The 17,624-nt window shown below is 39.5% G+C and overlaps 1 protein-coding gene across 4 annotated transcripts in view; it reads left to right on the top strand.

Annotated features, from left to right (window-relative positions):
• Positions 1 to 17,624, top strand: part of UQCC1 (ubiquinol-cytochrome c reductase complex assembly factor 1) — a 128,818-nt gene that overhangs the window by 18,440 nt on the left and 92,754 nt on the right. For 2 of the 4 annotated variants that reach the window (XM_075563719.1, XM_075563717.1), the window contains exons 2-3: positions 3,953 to 4,048; positions 16,448 to 16,543. In XM_075563719.1, coding sequence (XP_075419834.1) covers positions 3,953 to 4,048; positions 16,448 to 16,543 — 192 coding nt within the window. The remainder of the gene's footprint in view (positions 1 to 3,952; positions 4,049 to 16,447; positions 16,544 to 17,624) is intronic. The other 2 variants (XM_075563718.1, XM_075563716.1) reach the window with 2 other exon arrangements.

A 17,624-nucleotide genomic window follows, 5' to 3' on the forward strand; every position in this document is an offset into this window, starting at 1 on the left:
AATAAGAACTGATTTAAAGAATTGGCATAGGACCAAGTAGAGCCAAAATTACAGAGGAAAATTTGTTGACATTGGAAAAAAAAATGTGAAGGAATTCTCCAGAAACATCTTCCCAAAATTTGCGTTGTTTCTACTTGTAATTTCCTCTTTGGGCCTGAATTTGGCAGGTCTCATCTTTTCCCATGTTTTGTATTTTAGGAGAGAAGTATCTGACACTGATTCTGGTAAATCTGTCAGCTAGAAGTAAAGCAAAGTCAGTAACTGTCTCTCATTTGACAACCATTGCAACAGATCCAACCTCAGCTGAAATAAAATATTATTAACTTGACTTTTTTTTTTCCACAACCATTTTATTAGGGGCTCACACACCTCCTATCACAATCCATACATGCATCAACCGTGCAAAGCACATCCGTGCATTTGCTGCCCCCATCATTCCCAAAACACCTGCTCTTCACCCTAGCCCCTAACTTTACTTTTCATTAGAAAGGTGAGGTGCTGTACATGTCCTATTAGAAACAGCTATACAAGTTTAGAACATTGAGGTACTTTAGAAAGCATCTCTAGGTTTAAAGTTCTAACCTCTCTCTCCATCCCACCCCTGCTCATTCCTGCCTACTCATGAGAAAAATGAGATTCAGATTCAACTTAATGTTTATTGTAAGGTACATTTGTTTTTATTATTATTTTCAATCCTGAGAAATAGAGATTTTTATTTTATAGAAATGGACCTCCAGACTCTTAGAGGTTGTTAGTTAATCTGTAACTCATGAAGAGTGGAACCAAGAATCCAATCAGAGCTTTCGACTCTCAAGTACTGTGCTAAGTTTCCATTTAGGACTAGGTCTTAGACAAGTATTAGAGCTAGGAGAGACTTTGGAAACACTCCCTTTACCCCCTTTCATGTCAGAAATGAGCTTGGGTTTTGATTGACTTCCTTCCTGCATTCAAGTCTTCATCCTTCTACTTAATACTTGTGACCTAGTGAAATTACTTCTGTCCATACGACAGTTTCCTCATTTGTTTAAAGGGAGTTATACCGAGTACCTAGGTCATTAGATTGTATTTGTGATATTTAAGTGAGTTCTTATATCTAAAACATGTAGAAAACACCTGGCATGTAGTAAGTACTCATATTAGTAATGATTGCTATGAGGAAGTAGTGTCACAGAGATTATTTGTGAAGGTTATAGTAGAGGAGCTGAGCCTAAACTTGAATCTAGATTTTGGACTTCTAATATTTACTTGGCAGTATTTTCGAACAATTTTTTTCTTTTTTAAATCATTTTATTGGGGGCTCATAGAACTCATCACAATCCATGCATACATCCATTGTGTCATGCACATTTGTACATTTGTTGCCCTCATCATTCTCAAAACATTTGCTTTCTACTTGAGTCCTTGGTATCAGCTCCTCATTTCCCCCTCTCTCCCCACCCTCCTCCCTCACGAACACTTGATAATTTATAAATTATTATTTTTTAGTGTCTTACACTGTCTGATGTCTCCCCTCACCCAATTTTCTGTTGTCCATTCCCCAGGGAGGGGGGGTTATATGTAGATCCTTGTGATTGGTTTCCCCCTTCTATCCCACCTGCCCTTTACCCTCCTGCTATTGCCACTCTTATTATTGGACCTGAGGGGATCATCCTCCCTGGATTCCCTGTGTTTCCAGCTCCTATCTGTACCAGTGTACATCCTCTGGTCTACTCAGATTTGTAAGGTAGAACTGGGATCATGATAGTGGGGAGGAAGCACTAAAGAACTAGAGGAAAGTTGTATGTTTCATCATTGCTACACTGCATCCTGACTGGCTCATCTCCCCTCAACCCTTCAGTAAGAGGATGTCCAGTTGTCTACAGATGGGCTTTGGGTCTCCACTCTGCACTTCCCCTCATTCACAATGATATGATTTTTTGTTCTTTGATGCCTTATACTCGATCCCATCAACACCTCGTGATCACACAGGCTGGTGTGTATCTTCTAAGCTAGATGACTGCTTGTTTACCTTCAAGCCTTTAAGAACCCAGACACTATATCTTTTGATAGCTGGGCACCATCAACTTTCTTCAGCACATTTGCTTATGCACCCACTTGTCTTCAGTGGTCGTGTTGGGAAGATGAGCATGGAATGCCAGTTTAATAGAACAAAATGTTCTTGCATTGAGGGAGTACTTGAGTGGAGGCCCAATGTCCATCTGCTACCTTAATGCTAAGTCTATAAATATATGCACATAGATCTATTTCCCCATCATCATATATAAATATATTTACATATGCATATGCTTGTATTTAAACCTGTATAAATGCTTTTTGCCTCCTAGTTCTTTCTTCTACTTCTTTTTACTTTCCTCTTGTCCCACTATCATGTTCAGCCTTCATTTGGGTTTCAGTAATTCTTCTCAGTTACATTGCGCTTGATCACGCCCTACCAGGTCTCCTATACCCTCCTCGCCATGGATTTTGGATCTCTTGTTTTTCCCTTGTCCCTGGGTTTGTTAATACCCACTTTCTTTCCCCTGCCTCCCCCTCTCTCATGCCCCCCTGGAACCATTGGTCCCATTGTGTTCTCCTCCAGATTGTTCATCCTGTCTTATCTAGATAGGCCTGCAGAGATAATATTATGCACAAAAGGCAAGACAGCAAAACAAAGCAACAACAACAACAAAACCAATGACACAAAGAAAAGCCTGTAAATAGTTTAACATCTGTTTGTTGACCTTTAGGAGTGTTTTCTGGTCGAATCTGATGGGGTGCCATGCCCTAGCCCCAAAGTCTATTTTTGGTATTCCCTCAGGACTTCTTTGCTCTGCTCCCCTTGCTGTTCTGTTGTATACCCTGAGTGTTTTGCCTCAGTGTAGTCGGGTCAGATTGGGCACAATTTTCACACTGTGTCTCCAGTATTGTCCTCCTGTAGGGTTATGGGTCAGTGAGGGATGTTGTGTCTCGTATTGAGGCTGGCCATGTGGTCTTCTCTGTGGTTTGGCTGCTCTGAGCGGATATATTTCCCTCAAGACTTGGTGGGCCAGGATGTGCTCCACTCTCTCTTCCTCCCCTTTCATTTGCTCCCATGTGCTCTGGTCAGACATGTCCCTCTCCCTGTCCTCTGAAGTAAATTCTTCTGGGGGTTGGGGGGACTGTCCACGTAGTTGGGATTGGGGCAGGCCCCTCAGACCTCTCTATTGGTTCCCTGGTTCTTGGAGCCCGGGGTTGAAGTCTGGTCCCTCTTTCCCTGTGGAGATATAAACAATATCCTCCCTTTGGATGGGTTAGTGCCCTGTTCCCCCACTACCCATGTCTTCTCCTCACCTCCTTTCCCCCCCTCCTTTTTAGTTGGCTACCATATGTATCACTGGATTTGGTCTGACTCCTGCCATAGTACCTGGACCTCACCCCAGGAATGTTTGTACACAGTAGTTTTTTCCCTATTCCCCTCTTGCATTTTTTTAAAGTTTACCTCAGTGGACTCATGTTGTACTTGCCCTTTTGTGCTTGGCTTACTTTGCTCAGCATAATTTCCTCCAGTTCTTCCCATGCAGCAATGTGCTTCATGCATTCATCACTGCTTTTTTAGGGATGTGTAGTACTCCATTGTATGTATGTACCACAGTTGAAACAATTTTTATAGCCATTCCTCATTATGGGGCTGTAAAGTCTCCAGAAAACTTAGTGTTTAGAAATAGGTATTGCAAACTATAATTTAAAAATAATCATTATAAAATGCCAGAGGTTTACTTATTTCCTTAGAGGAATTCTCCTACTTGAGTGAAGTATTTCCAGAGTTCTTTCAGTCGTTGGGGTTGGGCCTAGTTAAGGGTACATCTTTTCCTAGGGGAGGTGAGCACCAGAAGCCTTGGTCCTGGTTTCATTTGGGAATTTCTCCTGTCATGTACATTGTTCTAGCAGTGCCCTCTTTGCCTTCTTCTTAGCAGATGATTTTTTATTTTTCCAGAAGAACCAAACTAGTATAACCCAGTGGGTTCCCGTATGTAGCCGATTGGTACCCGTGTCCCCTCCTCAAGGACAGTGGCAGTCTGGCACTTCCCAGGTAAGGTTTGTTGTTCTTTGCTTGCTATTAAAAACTTAGTGTTTATGTGCAAATGTCATGTATTTATAGATGAGCCAACCAAATTGTGTGATGGAAAAACCTCATGAGACCACTTCTGGGTCTCTGTGGTGCCAGCTCAGAACTGATCCCTCCAGTACAGTGTCTAGGGCGTTTGCTTTCCAAACACCTAGGATGCCATGCTACAGTCTGATGGTTTTTACTGTTAGGGAGTCTTTCCAGATACTCATCTCAGTTAACTTTCCTTCAGTTTTCTTTTCATAGCGGCTTTGTGCCACCCTTACTTGAGGCTGCAAAATATGATTCATAACCCTCCTCCACACCTAGTGAATATATAATCCAAGGAGCAGTATTTCAGACCTTAGTTTACTGTGATCATATGATTCATTGCAATGTAATTCACCTTGGACCTTCCTTGTGCGTTTTTCCCCCTATTTGTGTTAATTGTGCATATAATTTAGAAATAAAAGGAAATAATCTAGTAATAAAATCATCTATGACCTCAAATCTGAAGTCATTAAAATTTTCATTGTATTAGTGCCTTTCTAGTCCTTATATTTGTATATATGTACTAATATTTCCTTAGGAACCATAGCAAATAGCTGAAGAAACATTCCTTACACTGATTTTGTGATTAGACTTTTTTAATGGCTACATAATATATGACATTCAATTAGCCTTTGGTATTATAATTTTAACCCCACCTCCCCCAACTATCATAGGCTTTAATGCAGTTAAGAATTTGGGTACATATTTAAACTTTTTTTAAAATTAAAAAATCACTTTATTGGGGGCTCTTATACCTCTTGTCACAATCCACACATCAATTGTATCAAGCATATGTGTACATATGTTGCCATCATTCTTTTCTAGACAGTTACTTTCTGTTGAGCCCCTGGTATCAGCTCCTCTTTTTTCCCTTCTTCCTCCCTCCCCCTTCTTGACCCCCATATTTGAATTTTTAAAAAATTAATAATTCAAATGGTGTATTCTCATAGAGTATGAACAATTTGCCACTTTAAAGAGTTATTCTAATTTATACTGCCACCAGCAATGCCTATATAACCAGCTTTTTACCATACTCCTCTCCCAAATAGGGTGTTATTTTATTTTTAACGAACTGGGTAGAAAATATGACCCAGTTTTTCTTTGTAATTTTTTTATTTAGTTACTAGGGATAAACTTTTTCCCATTTACCAATTAATATTGCTATTTGTGAAAATTATAAGCTCCCTTTACTGAGAGAAATTTGCTATTACTAATTTATGTGATTTTATTCCTGTAGTTACTAACTTTTTTATATCTTAGGCAATTTTTAAAACTTATTTTTACTATGTGTGATATAGTAAAAGTATGAATTTTAATGTGGTGTGATTTTCTCTCCTGCTCCTCTGAGGCTGTCTGGTTTGTCCCTGTATTTCCTGGGCTTCTCACAGCCCAGCAAAGTGGTCATGCAATATACAGTATGTAAAAGGAAGATTGCCTGTAATGCAGATTTTTTTTTGTTGAGGATTATATTATGTTTATTTTGTATAAAGGAGCTCTGATGGCGTAGTAGGTTAAACCACGAGATGAGCAATTCAAATCTGCTAGTTGATTCTCAGGAGAAAGAGGAGACTTTTGGCTTTCTGAAAAATTTAAAGTCTCAGAAAACCAAACGGGCAGTTCTGCTCTGTCTTGTAGGGTCTCAATGTGTTGGAAGCAACTTGATGACAGTGGATTGGGTTTACTTTTTGTCAGACTGGAAATTAATATAAGAATCCTTGACTAGTGGCCCATTCTTTCAAACAATAAACATTTATTGAGTATTTAATATCTATGAAGTATTATATTAGGCTCTGGGGTAGTATTATAGCAAATATTCATGTAAGTAACTCAAGGTGGTTTATTTTAAACAGTACAAATATGATTTTAGCTCCTGTAAATAGATAGGACATTTTTATGTCTTGAATACACCTCACTGGCAGCTCTGTTCACTTTTGACATTCCTTTGATAGAAACTCTTGCCTTAGAATGGCATTCTCAGGTACATGTCTGACAAGGAAGCAGATTTGACTCAGAATGAGGAAGAACTTTGTGTTCATTGGAGCTGCAGTAATAGAATGTGGGGCTATTACTAGCATTTTGACTCTGTTCTTAGGGGAAATATTCAGGCAAGGGTTGGATGATTGTATGTCAAGGACATGGCATAAAGAAATCCTTCATTGGATCAGTGATCAGATTGGATGATCTGTAAGGTAACGTCCAGTACTCTAATCCTATTATTTTCAAAAAGATGAGAACATCTTTTATCTCTTTCTTTCCTAAATAACCTCTTAAAGTTCTATCTCTTTTGTTTTTAAAACATTTTATTAGGGGCTCATACAACTCTTATCACAATCCATACGTACATCAATTGTGTAAAGCACATTTGTACATTCATTGCCCTCATCATTCTCAAAATATTTGCTCTCCACTTAAGTCCCTGGCATCAGCTCCTCATTTTTCCCCTTCCTCCCCGCTCTCCTCCCTCATGAACCCTTGATAATTTGTAAATTATTATTTTGTCATATCTTGCACTGTCCAATGTCTCTTTTCTGTTGTCTGTCCCCCAGGGAGGAGGTCACATACAGATCCTTGTAATCGGTTCCCCCTTTCCCACCTACCTTCCCTCCACCCTCCTGGTATCACCACTCTCATTACTGGTCCTGAAGAGATAATCCGCCCTGGATTCCCTGTGTTTCCAGTTCCTATCTGTACCAGTGTACATCCTCTGTTCTAGCCAGATTTTTAAGGTAGAATTGGGATCATGATAGTGGGGGACGGGTGGGGGAGTCAGCATCTAAGAACAAGAGGAAACAGAAGGGCATTGGGCCTCCACTCAAGTACTCCCTCAATGCAAGAATACTTTCTTCCATTAAATTGGCATTCTATAATGCTCACCTTCCTGACACAACCGCTGAAGACAAAGCTGGTGCATAAGCAAATGTGGTGAAGAAAGCTGATGGTGTCCGGCTATCAAAAGACATAGCATCTGGGGTCTTAAAGGCTTGAAGGTAAACAAGTGGCCATGTAGCTCAGAAGCAACAAAGCCCACATGGAAGAAGCACATCGGCCTGTGCCATCACAAGCTGTTGAAGGGATCAGGTATCAGACATCAAAGAACAAAAAGTCATATAATTGTGTGCTCATCTCCATGATAAGATCGCTGAAGACAAATGGGTGCATAAGCAAATGTGGCGAAAAAAGCTGATGGTGCCTGGCTATCAAAAGATATAGCGTCTGGGGTCTTAAAGACTTGAATGTGAACAAGCGACCGTTTAGCTCAGAAGCAACAAAGCCCACATGGAAGAAGCACACCAGCCTGTGTGACCACAAAGTGTCGAAGGAATCAGGTATCAGGCATCAAAGAACAAAAAATCTTACCATAGTGAATGAGGGGCGGGGGGGGGGGCGTGTGGAGTGGAGACCCAAAGACCATTTGTCGGCCACTGGAGATCCCCTTACAGAAGGGTCTCGGGGAGGAGACGAGCCATTCAGGGTGCAATGTAGCAGTGATTAAAAATACAACTTTCCTCTGGTTCCTAAAAGCTTTCCCTCCCCGCCCCATCATGATCCCAATTCTACCTTGCAAGTCTGACTACACCAGAGGATGTACACTGATACAGATAGGAACTGGAAACAGAGGGAATCCAGGTCAGATGATCCCTTCAGGACCAGTGGTGAGAGTGGCAATACTGGGAGCATAGAGGGAGGGTGGGTTGGAAAGGGGGGACCGATTACAAGGATCTATATGTGACTTCTTCCCTGGGGTAGGACAACAGAAAAGTGGGTAAAGGGAGATGTCGGACAGGTCAAGATATGACAAGATAATAATTTATAAATTATCAAGGGTTCATGAGGCAGGGGGAGCGGAGAAAGAGGGGAAAAAATGAGGACCTGCTGCCAGGGACTTGAGTGGAGAGCAAATATTTTGAGAATAATAAGGCAATGAATGTACAAATGTGCTTTACACAGTTAATGTATGTATGAATTTTGATGAGTTGTATGAGCCCCTAATAAAATGATTAAAAAAATAACTAGAGGAAAGTTGTATGTTTGTCTTCAGCGATTGTGTTGGGAAGGTGAGCATCATAGAATGCCAGTTTAATAGAACAAAGTATTCTTGCATTGAGGGAGTACTTGAGGGGAGGCCCCATGTCCATCTGCTACCTTAATACTAAACCTATAAATATATGCACATAGATCTGTTTCCCCATCATCATAAATAAATATATTTACATGTGTATATGCCTTTATTTAGACCTCTATAAATGTCCTTTGCCTCCTAGCACTTCTATTTCCTTTGACTTTCCTCCTGTCCCACTATCATGCTCAGCCTTCATTTGGGTTTCAGTAATTCCTCTTGGTTACATTACCCTTGGTCACGCCCTACCGGGCCTCCTACACCCTCCTTGCCATGGATTTTGGGTCACTTGCTGTTCACTTGTCCTTGGGTTTGTTAACATCACTTCCTTTTCCCCACCTCCTCCTCTCACATGTTCCCTGGAACTGTCGGTCCCGTTGTTTTCTCCTCCAGATGGTTCATCCAGCCTATCTTATATAGACAGACCTGCGGAGATAATAACATGCACAAAAACAAGACAGAGCAAAACCAGACAACAAAATAAAACAACAACAATACCGACAAACCAATGACAAAAAACACAACAAAACACAAGAAAGAAAAACTTGTAGCTAGTTTAAGGACTGTTTGTTGGCCTTTAGGAGTGTTTTCCAGTCGAGTCTTTTGGGGTGTCAAGCCCTGGCCCCAAAGTCTATTTTTGGTATTCCCTCAGGACTTCCTTGCTCTGCTCCCCTTGTTCTGTTGTACGCCCTGAGTGTTTTGCCTCTGTGTAGTTGGGTCAGATTAGGCACAATTCCCACACTGTGTCTCCAGTATTGTCCCCCTGTAGGACTATAGGTCAGTGAGGGATGTCGTGTCTCTTATTGGGGCCAGCCTTGTGGTCTTTGTGGTTTGGCTGCTCTGAGCGGATATATTTTCCTCAAGGCTTGGTGGGCCAGGATGTGCTCCACTCTCTCTTCCTCCCCCTTCATTTGCTCCCATATGCTCTGATCAGACATGTCCCTCTCCCAGAGCTGCCGATTCAGTGCTGTCCTCTGAAATAAATTCTTCTGGGGGAGGGCAGGTGTCCACATAGTTGGGATTTGGGCCAACCCCTCAGACCTCTGCAGTGGTTCCCTACTCCATGCCGGCATGTTGCATTCACCTCTTGGTTGATAGTCTGGTCCCTCCTTCCCTGTGTAGATATAAACAATACCCTCCCTTCGAATGGGTTAGTGCCCTGTGCCTCCGCTGCCCATTTATTTATTTACTTATTCATTTATTTATCTATTTATTTTCCTTTCCCTACTTCCTTTTTAGTTGGGTACCATATGTATCCCTGGATTTGGTCTAAAGTTCTATCATTTAAAACATTTATTAAAACATTTTCATTTGAAATAATTTTAGTCTTACAAAAAAGTTGCAAAGTTAGAATTCATCTATACTCTTCATTTCATTTTCCCTGATGTTAATGTCTTATATAATATTGATCAAGTATGCAATCATCCAATACAGGAAACTAGTGTGACTATGATATCAGTGAACCCATGCACATTATTTCAAACTCATTTATACATATGTTGCCATCATAGTTTTCAAAACATTTTCTTTCTGCTTGAGCCCTTGGTATCAGCTCCTCTTTTTTCCCTCCTTCCCCCACCCTCCACCTTCGTGCACCCCTGATAAATTATAAATTATTATTTTCATATCTTACACCATCCACTACAGGGACCTTATATTGTGTCCCTGGTACCATCTAGTTTTTTTGGTCTCAGTTTAGAAGAGACCATGCATGATTCGTGTGGGCTATTAATCTTGAGGAAAACTGTCTTTGAATCTGATTTTCTTCATTCTCTTTGGCTCTTTACAAGTAGAGACTAATAGTTGTATTTTAGATGCCTGCTCACATGTTTTTGTTTTTATTAATACATCTTTTTATTGGGGCTCATACAACTCTTATCACAATCCATACATACATCAATTGAGCAAAGCACCCTTATACATTCGTTGCACTCGTCATTCTCAGAATTCACCTTCCACGTGGGTTCCTGGAATCAGCTTGGTTTCCCTTTTTCCCCCTCCCCCTCCCTCCCCGCTCCCCCCTTCCCCCTGGTCCCTTAATAGTCTATAAATGATTATGCTCACATGTTTTTAAGACCTCAGACATTGCTCACTTAACTGGGATGTAGAACATTACTTCTGTGTACTATGTTTGCCAGTTGACTAAGTTGTGTTCTGGGACTGTGGTCCTAGCCTTTTTACCCAGTAAACAATCGCACAAGTTGTTTGGATATGTCTAGGAAGGTTTCATTACTGTGCCCTCTCTGTGATTTTTTTTTAATATGTGGATATGTACTGGGGACTTTCAAAAAGACACTGGAATTTCCCATTAACTTTTTGCAGCCTTTTGTATAAGGTGCTAAGCATATAGCAGACTTTCAGTAAACTGTATCTGCTATTTTTGTTGCTCTTTATAATCAAGATACTTGGAAATATCAGTAAGTTTCTTTTCATAATATAAAATGAAACATTTAAAAAGTCATTTTATTGAGGGTTCTTACAGTTCTTATCACAAGCCATTGTGTAAAGCACATTTGTACATATGTTGCCATCATCATTTTCAAAACATTTTCTTTCTACTTGAGCCCTTGGTATCAGCTCATTTCCCCGCCCCCAAAATAAAACTTCGTAAAAAATTATTTTTTATCCTAAAACTATCGTAAGTGCATTGCATCTGCTCTCTGGGTTTTAGTGTCCTCGTCGGTGAAATGCACAGGTTGGATTAGAAGATCTTTGAGATGTCTTCCAGCTCAAATGTTGTTTTTCTGGGTTACTCCTTAGTTCTTCAGCTGCCTTTTCTCCAAGCTAAACAGTTTCAATTAATTTTAACTTTTCCACTAGGACCTTTATTCATTCCTTTGATCATTTTTTGTGGCTCTTTTCTGAACTTTGTCCAGTATATCCTCCCCTTAAAAAAAAACCACCTAGATTTTATGGAGTGCTGATTTCATGCCCAGAATGGAGTTGGACTTCGGGGTATAGAATAAAGGGAGTCTACCCTGGGCTGTGCCCTGGTGGAGCTTATCGTTTTGCTAAAACAGCTATATATACTGAAAAACCAAACCAAACCAGAAAGCCCAACCCTTTGACATTGAGTTGATTCTGACCCCCAGTGACCCTGTCGGGCAGCGTAAGCCTGCTAAAACTGCCCCATAGAACTTTGAAGGCTGACTTTATGGAAGCAGACAGCCGCATCGTTTTCCTGTGGAATGGCTGGTAGGTTCAAACCATTGAACTTTTGGTTAGTAGCCTGAGTACTTAACCACTGGGTTTCCTCCCAGACACACATACCTCCCTCTTTTCTCTCCCATCTTCCCCTCTAGATTGGGACTCTTTTCACTGTCAGAACTTTTTGGAAGCAAATATAAGTGAAACCTTGGCTAATTTTACTATTGCTGCTGGATTAATAGTAGTTTTACCATATTCCTTTTAGGAAAACACTATTTGCAAAAGAATTTATTTGTAAAAGAATTTATCATTGGAATGGTTGGGAGTAGTTCTTTATACTTATATTGTGATTTGTGGTTACACATCTCCTTTACATATATTTTTCTACTGGTTCTCAAAACAAATTTATGAGATAGGTGGAGTTGGAGCTTCAGTCCAGGATCTCTGACTCAATGTTTTTTCTTTTACTACACCATGCTTCTTCACCTCTGCCTTCTCTTCTGCCCACTTCTTAATGTTTGTCATTGAAGTCTTTTTTTAATGACTCTCATTCAATTTTATTTCTAAATTTCTGTTTATACTTCCTAATTTACATCTTTAAGCATTTTGTATAGTCTGTTAAAACATAAATATAAAAATTTAGAAAAGGCACAAGCTATATATAGCTCAGTGAATGATTACAAAGTGAACGTAACAAGCACCCATGGCGAGAAGCAGAGTAGCCCAGGCTTTCTTGGCTCACTTCTATGAGTGCCCCCACCAAGGGTAACCGTGGGCTTCCTTTGAATGCCAGAAAGTAGCGTTTGCTTTGTAAAGAAAATTTTTATGCTTTCTATTTAGCTTTTGCTTTCTAAGCTTACAGTATGTATTTCTTTTTTTAAAAAATCAGTTTTATTGACATATAATTCCTTTTCATGCAATTTAGTGGTTTAAATATATTATATTTATACATTCATTACCAGAATCAATTTTCAAACATTTTCTTTATTCTTGTATCCATTTTTAGTTCCTCATTTCTCCCTAACCTCCCATTTCACAGTCCTAAGAAACTATTAATCTAGTATTGTCTCTATAGATTTACTCATCAGTATATATCAGCGGTTCTCAACTTGTGGGTCACCCCTTTGGGTGTCGAAATACCCTTTCACAGGAGTCACCCAATTCATAACCGTAACAAAGTTACAGTGATGAAGTAGCAACAAGAATAATTTTATGGTTGCGTGGGGGGTCACCACATGAGGAAATAAAGGGTTATGACATTAGGAAGGTTGAGAACCACTGGTATATATTATATTCTCTTCTATTTGTCTGATTTCATTTGACTTTTGTTTGTGACATTCATCCATGTTGCTCTGTGCAGTAATAATTGTTTGTTGTATATTATTTCATTATATGGTTGGGCCACAATTTATTTATCCAATATTTGTTGATGGCTATTTAGATTATTTCCATTTTGGTGTTTTTATGAATAATACTGCTGTGAATATTCTTGTTTCTATGTTTGGTGAACATGTGTAAACAATTGTTGGGGTATATATTTAGAAGTGATTTTGCTGAAGTATAAGGTATGTGTACATTCAAATGTGCTTGACACAATGGCTGTATGTATGGTAAGAGTTGTATGAGCCCACAGTAAAATGATTTAAAGAAACAAAAGTAATAAGGGAAATATCAAAAAAGTATGTGTACATTTAGTTTTAATATTCTGCGAAATGGTTTTTCAAAGCAGTTATATCATTTTACACTCCTAGTAGTAGTGTCTAACAGTTTAGTTGCTCTTTTTCCTTGCCAATGTTTGATATTGTTTTTGTTCTTGTTTTTTGGGGGAGGCTAAGTGACCTTTAAACATTTTAAAATGTGATGTGTGACTCCTTTCCTTGTGGAGTGAGTTGTCATTTTCTTTTCCACACAAAGGTGATTGTTATGAGCTCCTTGAAGATAATGCTTCTGTTTGTATTTTGAAATTCCGCACAAGGATCAGCATATGCAAATCAAATTCACTACTGATAAATTTTTACTCATAGAGACCCTATCAGACAGGGTAGAACTGTCCCTATGAGTTTCTGAAACTGTAACGCTTCACAGGAGTAGAAAGCCCTGTTTTTGTCCCACGGAGCAGCTGATGGTTTCAAACTGTTGATCTTGCAATTAGCAACCCAAGGTGCCCCCAGGGGATAGAGTGTACTTAATGGAGGTTGGATGCATCAAGGATGCATTTTTGGCTTACTGTATGATAGCAAGGAAATAACAAAAGAAGTTGTCCAATTTGTTCATCCAACTAATATTTGAATGTGTCCTATGTGTAATGCATTGTACTTGATTATATTAATATAACCATTTTTACTCTCATGAGTCTTTTTGGTAGTCCAGTAGTGAAAGAAAATAAAAAATAAAAAATAACCAAGTACATAAATAAGTATATCATTATGTATTTTAATAATTACCGTGAAGGAAACAAATAGGCCACAACTATGATGGAGAATTAGGAGATGGTAGGACCTTTTGCAGATAAGATCAGAGAAGCCGTCTAAAAAAGTGATGTTGAGTGGTCTGGGTTTTATTTTATTTTACAAATAGTCATTTGTGGATATCTTCTCAATTGAAACAAATGAAAAATTGCACTTAAGGGCTGTGGAATTTTTTTTTTTTTGGTGTGTGTGTGGTGGTGGTGGTGCCAAGGGCAAGGGTGTGGTACCAAAAGAAGTGTGTACGTGTGGGTCTATGTAGATGTGGGCAAACTAGATGCTGCCTGTGCCATTACATGATGATGCAGCAGTAGTTCAATCATAGTCAACTTATGAATAATGATATGATAGAAATATAGCAGGCGATGCGACAGTGACAGAAAGGATCTATTGGTTATTCTTGGAGTGATGGAGAAAGAGAAGTCATGTAACTACAGGACAGGAACTCAGTCCAAACCACAGCCAGTTGAAACTGCTGTTGGTTGTGTTTCTTGATCCAGTTTTTAGTGTTTTGTGTTCTAGATGGACCATTACATTGATGTATGTGATGTAATGGGTGGTGCTCTGTGTTTAGTCTGTGTTTTACAAAGGCTGCTTAATACTTATGAAATAAAGCATAGGCGTCCTTGAGACTGACCAGAGGAATCCTGACTAATCTTTAATATCCTTGTTTGGAAAGACAAGTCATAGTAACTCTCTACAACTAGAAATTCTATTTTTTTCTTCACTAGGATGAGAGAACATAATCATTTTCATTCCAAGCATACCACCTCTTCTTCAAATAAGTCAGAATTAAGAGGGATAACCCTCCGTATCCCATCTCCACCTCTTTCTATTCTAAAGGCAATCTAACATTACTGGGAACTGAGGAGGAGCCCTGGTGGTGCGTGTTGGGTTGCTAACTAAAGGCCAGCGGTTCAAAACCACCAGCCCCTCAGCAGGAGAAAGATGGGCTTTTACTCCCTTAAGAGCTGCGGAGTAAGGTTTGGCGGAGTTAGCTTTGGCTTATTTCGAGGGAGGTTGGAAACTAGATTCTTAAACCTACCCAGAATCCTGCAAATTTAGCTACTCCTTTCATGTCTAAATATTCCTTTCTAGGTGTTCCCGTATATAATGATGTTTTTTTATATACACTATAGCCTCTTTTTCTTGCTGATAAAGATAATCTCAGTGGCTATCTGACTTCCTATTGAGTGACTATACCCTAATTTAACGAATCATTTTTTTACTGGACTTTTGTTTTTTTAATACTTTTATTGAGGGCTCTTACATCTCATCACAATCCATACATTCCGCCAATGTGTCAAGCACATTTGCATATATGCCACCATCATCATTTTCAAAGCATTTTCTTCCCACTTGAGCCCTTGATATCAGCTCCCCATTTCTTTCCCCTCCCTCCCCTGCCCATCTTCCCTCACGAACCCTTGATAAGTTTTAGATCGTTTTTGCCATATCTTACATCGTCCTCCGTGGCCCCTCACCGACTTTTCCATTATTCATCCCCCTGGGAGGGGGTTCTGTGTTGATCCTTGTGACCCACTCTCCTTTTCTCCCCACACTCTCTCCTAATCCTCCTGGTATCTCTACTCTCCTTGTTGGCCCCGAGGGGTTCATCTACCCTGGACTCCCTGTGCAGCGGTGTGCGTGCTCTGGTCTAATCTGATTTGTAAAGTAGAATTGAAGTCATGAGCTAGAGGAAAGTCGTGTGCTTCATTGGTGCTGTGCTGCACCCGGACTGGCTCATCTTGGACTTCTTTTTCTAGTTTTCACTCCTGTGAGTAATGCCACAGTGAGGAGCTCTTGCATATAGTTCCCCCCTTAGGAATTTATTTCTAAATTGTATTTATTCTTGTTGACTATAATACCACTGGAATCAACGCGATGGCGTTGAGTTTGTTTTTGAATGAGCAAAAGATTTGCGGAGAATTAAGTCTCCGTCAAGCACTCCGCATCGTAGCTGGACCATACTGGAACCACTTGACTCTCACACTGCCAGATTGCTTTCAGATGCAAATATGAACATAAGTGGAAGGCAATTTTGGCTTGAACAACAGTGACATTGATGATGGCGGTGGAAGCATTTACTGTTTATTGAGTATCTGTTTTTTGAGAGTTACTTTGCATATGCTGCCTCCTCACTACAATTGAGTTTCATTAATTTGCCTCTGGGTCATCTAGTTTGTAAGTGGTAGAACTAGATTTTAAACTGAAGATTGACTGAGTAGGTTTTAAACTCAATATTGGCTGCTGCTAAAATTCAGAGTCTTTTGCTTTTTTTCCATATAAGCACTTCTGCCAATATTGAAATGATTATTTATTGCAATTCTAGTTCCTAGAGTTGACTTAGATTTTGTTCCAGGTTTCTAGGGCAGAATCCTTTCATCTATGCAAGTATTCAACACATCTTCATTGAATGTCTACTTTGTCACAGACATCACGCTAGGTACTGAACATGGATATTATTGGTGATCAGGTCAATAGGATCTGGACTAATAAACAAGGTTGGAAAGATTCTGTAGTCTTTGACTGAAGCAGCTTTGCTCAGATTAACCCTATAAGCCAGTATTTGATATTGCGTACATCTCTTCTTTTATCTCCCAGTGGCCCCAGATGAGCCAGTCCTTAGCATTGGTTGGATCCGAAAAGATGGCTGGAGTAGACATACAGCTGAGTAGAAAGTATCACACCACAAACAAGGTGAGAATTGCTAGTGCTTTTTATGGCTACAGAGTGCTTTCGCACAGATGTTTTTACTTGAATCTCAGCAAAACTGTCACCTGGATGAAGCAAAGCATTACGTGCATGCCACCTGTTTTGAGAATACAGAGCACCTTCTGTGCAGAGAGGTGAAATGACTTGCCAAGGTCACAGACCAACTGAATGGCTGAACCTAAGGGATCTGATTCTATGTTCTATGTTTCTTTCATTTTATTTTCTTACTTGGAAAATTCTTCAGAAGAAAAAGTCTTTATGAATTTATGTTAAAAAATAAAGTTATAATGAACTTTTGGGGGAATTGGTTATTGTTTAGATTGCCTACCTTAGAATTTAGTATTAGAACAGATTTTCTTTGGAAACTGCAAAATTCATACCTTGTACAATCTTTTTTTTTAAAACATTTTATTAGGGGCTCATACAACTCTTATCACAATCCATGCAATCTTTAATAAAATTTTTTGCATTAAAGAATATAGGAGTTAAAAAAAAGAATACAGGGGTTTGAAGACATTCCGTGCTTGCTTTGTTTGATTATGACTTTAAAAATATAAAATTTATTCTTGTTGTTGAGAATATACATAGCAGAACAGACAGGCATGAAACAATTTTTTGCCTGTACAATTCAGTGACTCATTGGCTACATTCTGCGAGTTGTGCCACTGGTTCTCACTCTCCTGAGTGGTTCCTCTGCCATCCATAGAAACCCACTGCCCTAAGAAGTGCCAGCTCAAGGCAGACATTCTTCACTAGTGAAGCTAAACTATTGTTTGGTTTTAAGAAGATTCAACAGGGGATATTTTTGGTGTAAAGTTTAAAGAATATCTTAGGGCAATAGTTACAGGGATTCATAGCTGCTGAGGGATTTGGTAGTCTGATTTGGAGCCTTAGGGTCATAATTTCATGGAACATCCCAGTTAATTGACCTAATATTGTGTTTAGTGCTTCTGTTCAACCTCCTAGTTGATTGTGTAGTGCCTAGAGTCTACACAATGGAGCAGCAGTGGAACAGGAGTCAGAAAGAGAAGGAAATGGAATGTGTGGCTAGATACCATGAGAACAG

The sequence above is a fragment of the Tenrec ecaudatus genome, chromosome 12, assembly GCF_050624435.1.
Source record: "Tenrec ecaudatus isolate mTenEca1 chromosome 12, mTenEca1.hap1, whole genome shotgun sequence".
Taxonomy (NCBI): Eukaryota; Metazoa; Chordata; class Mammalia; order Afrosoricida; family Tenrecidae; genus Tenrec; species Tenrec ecaudatus.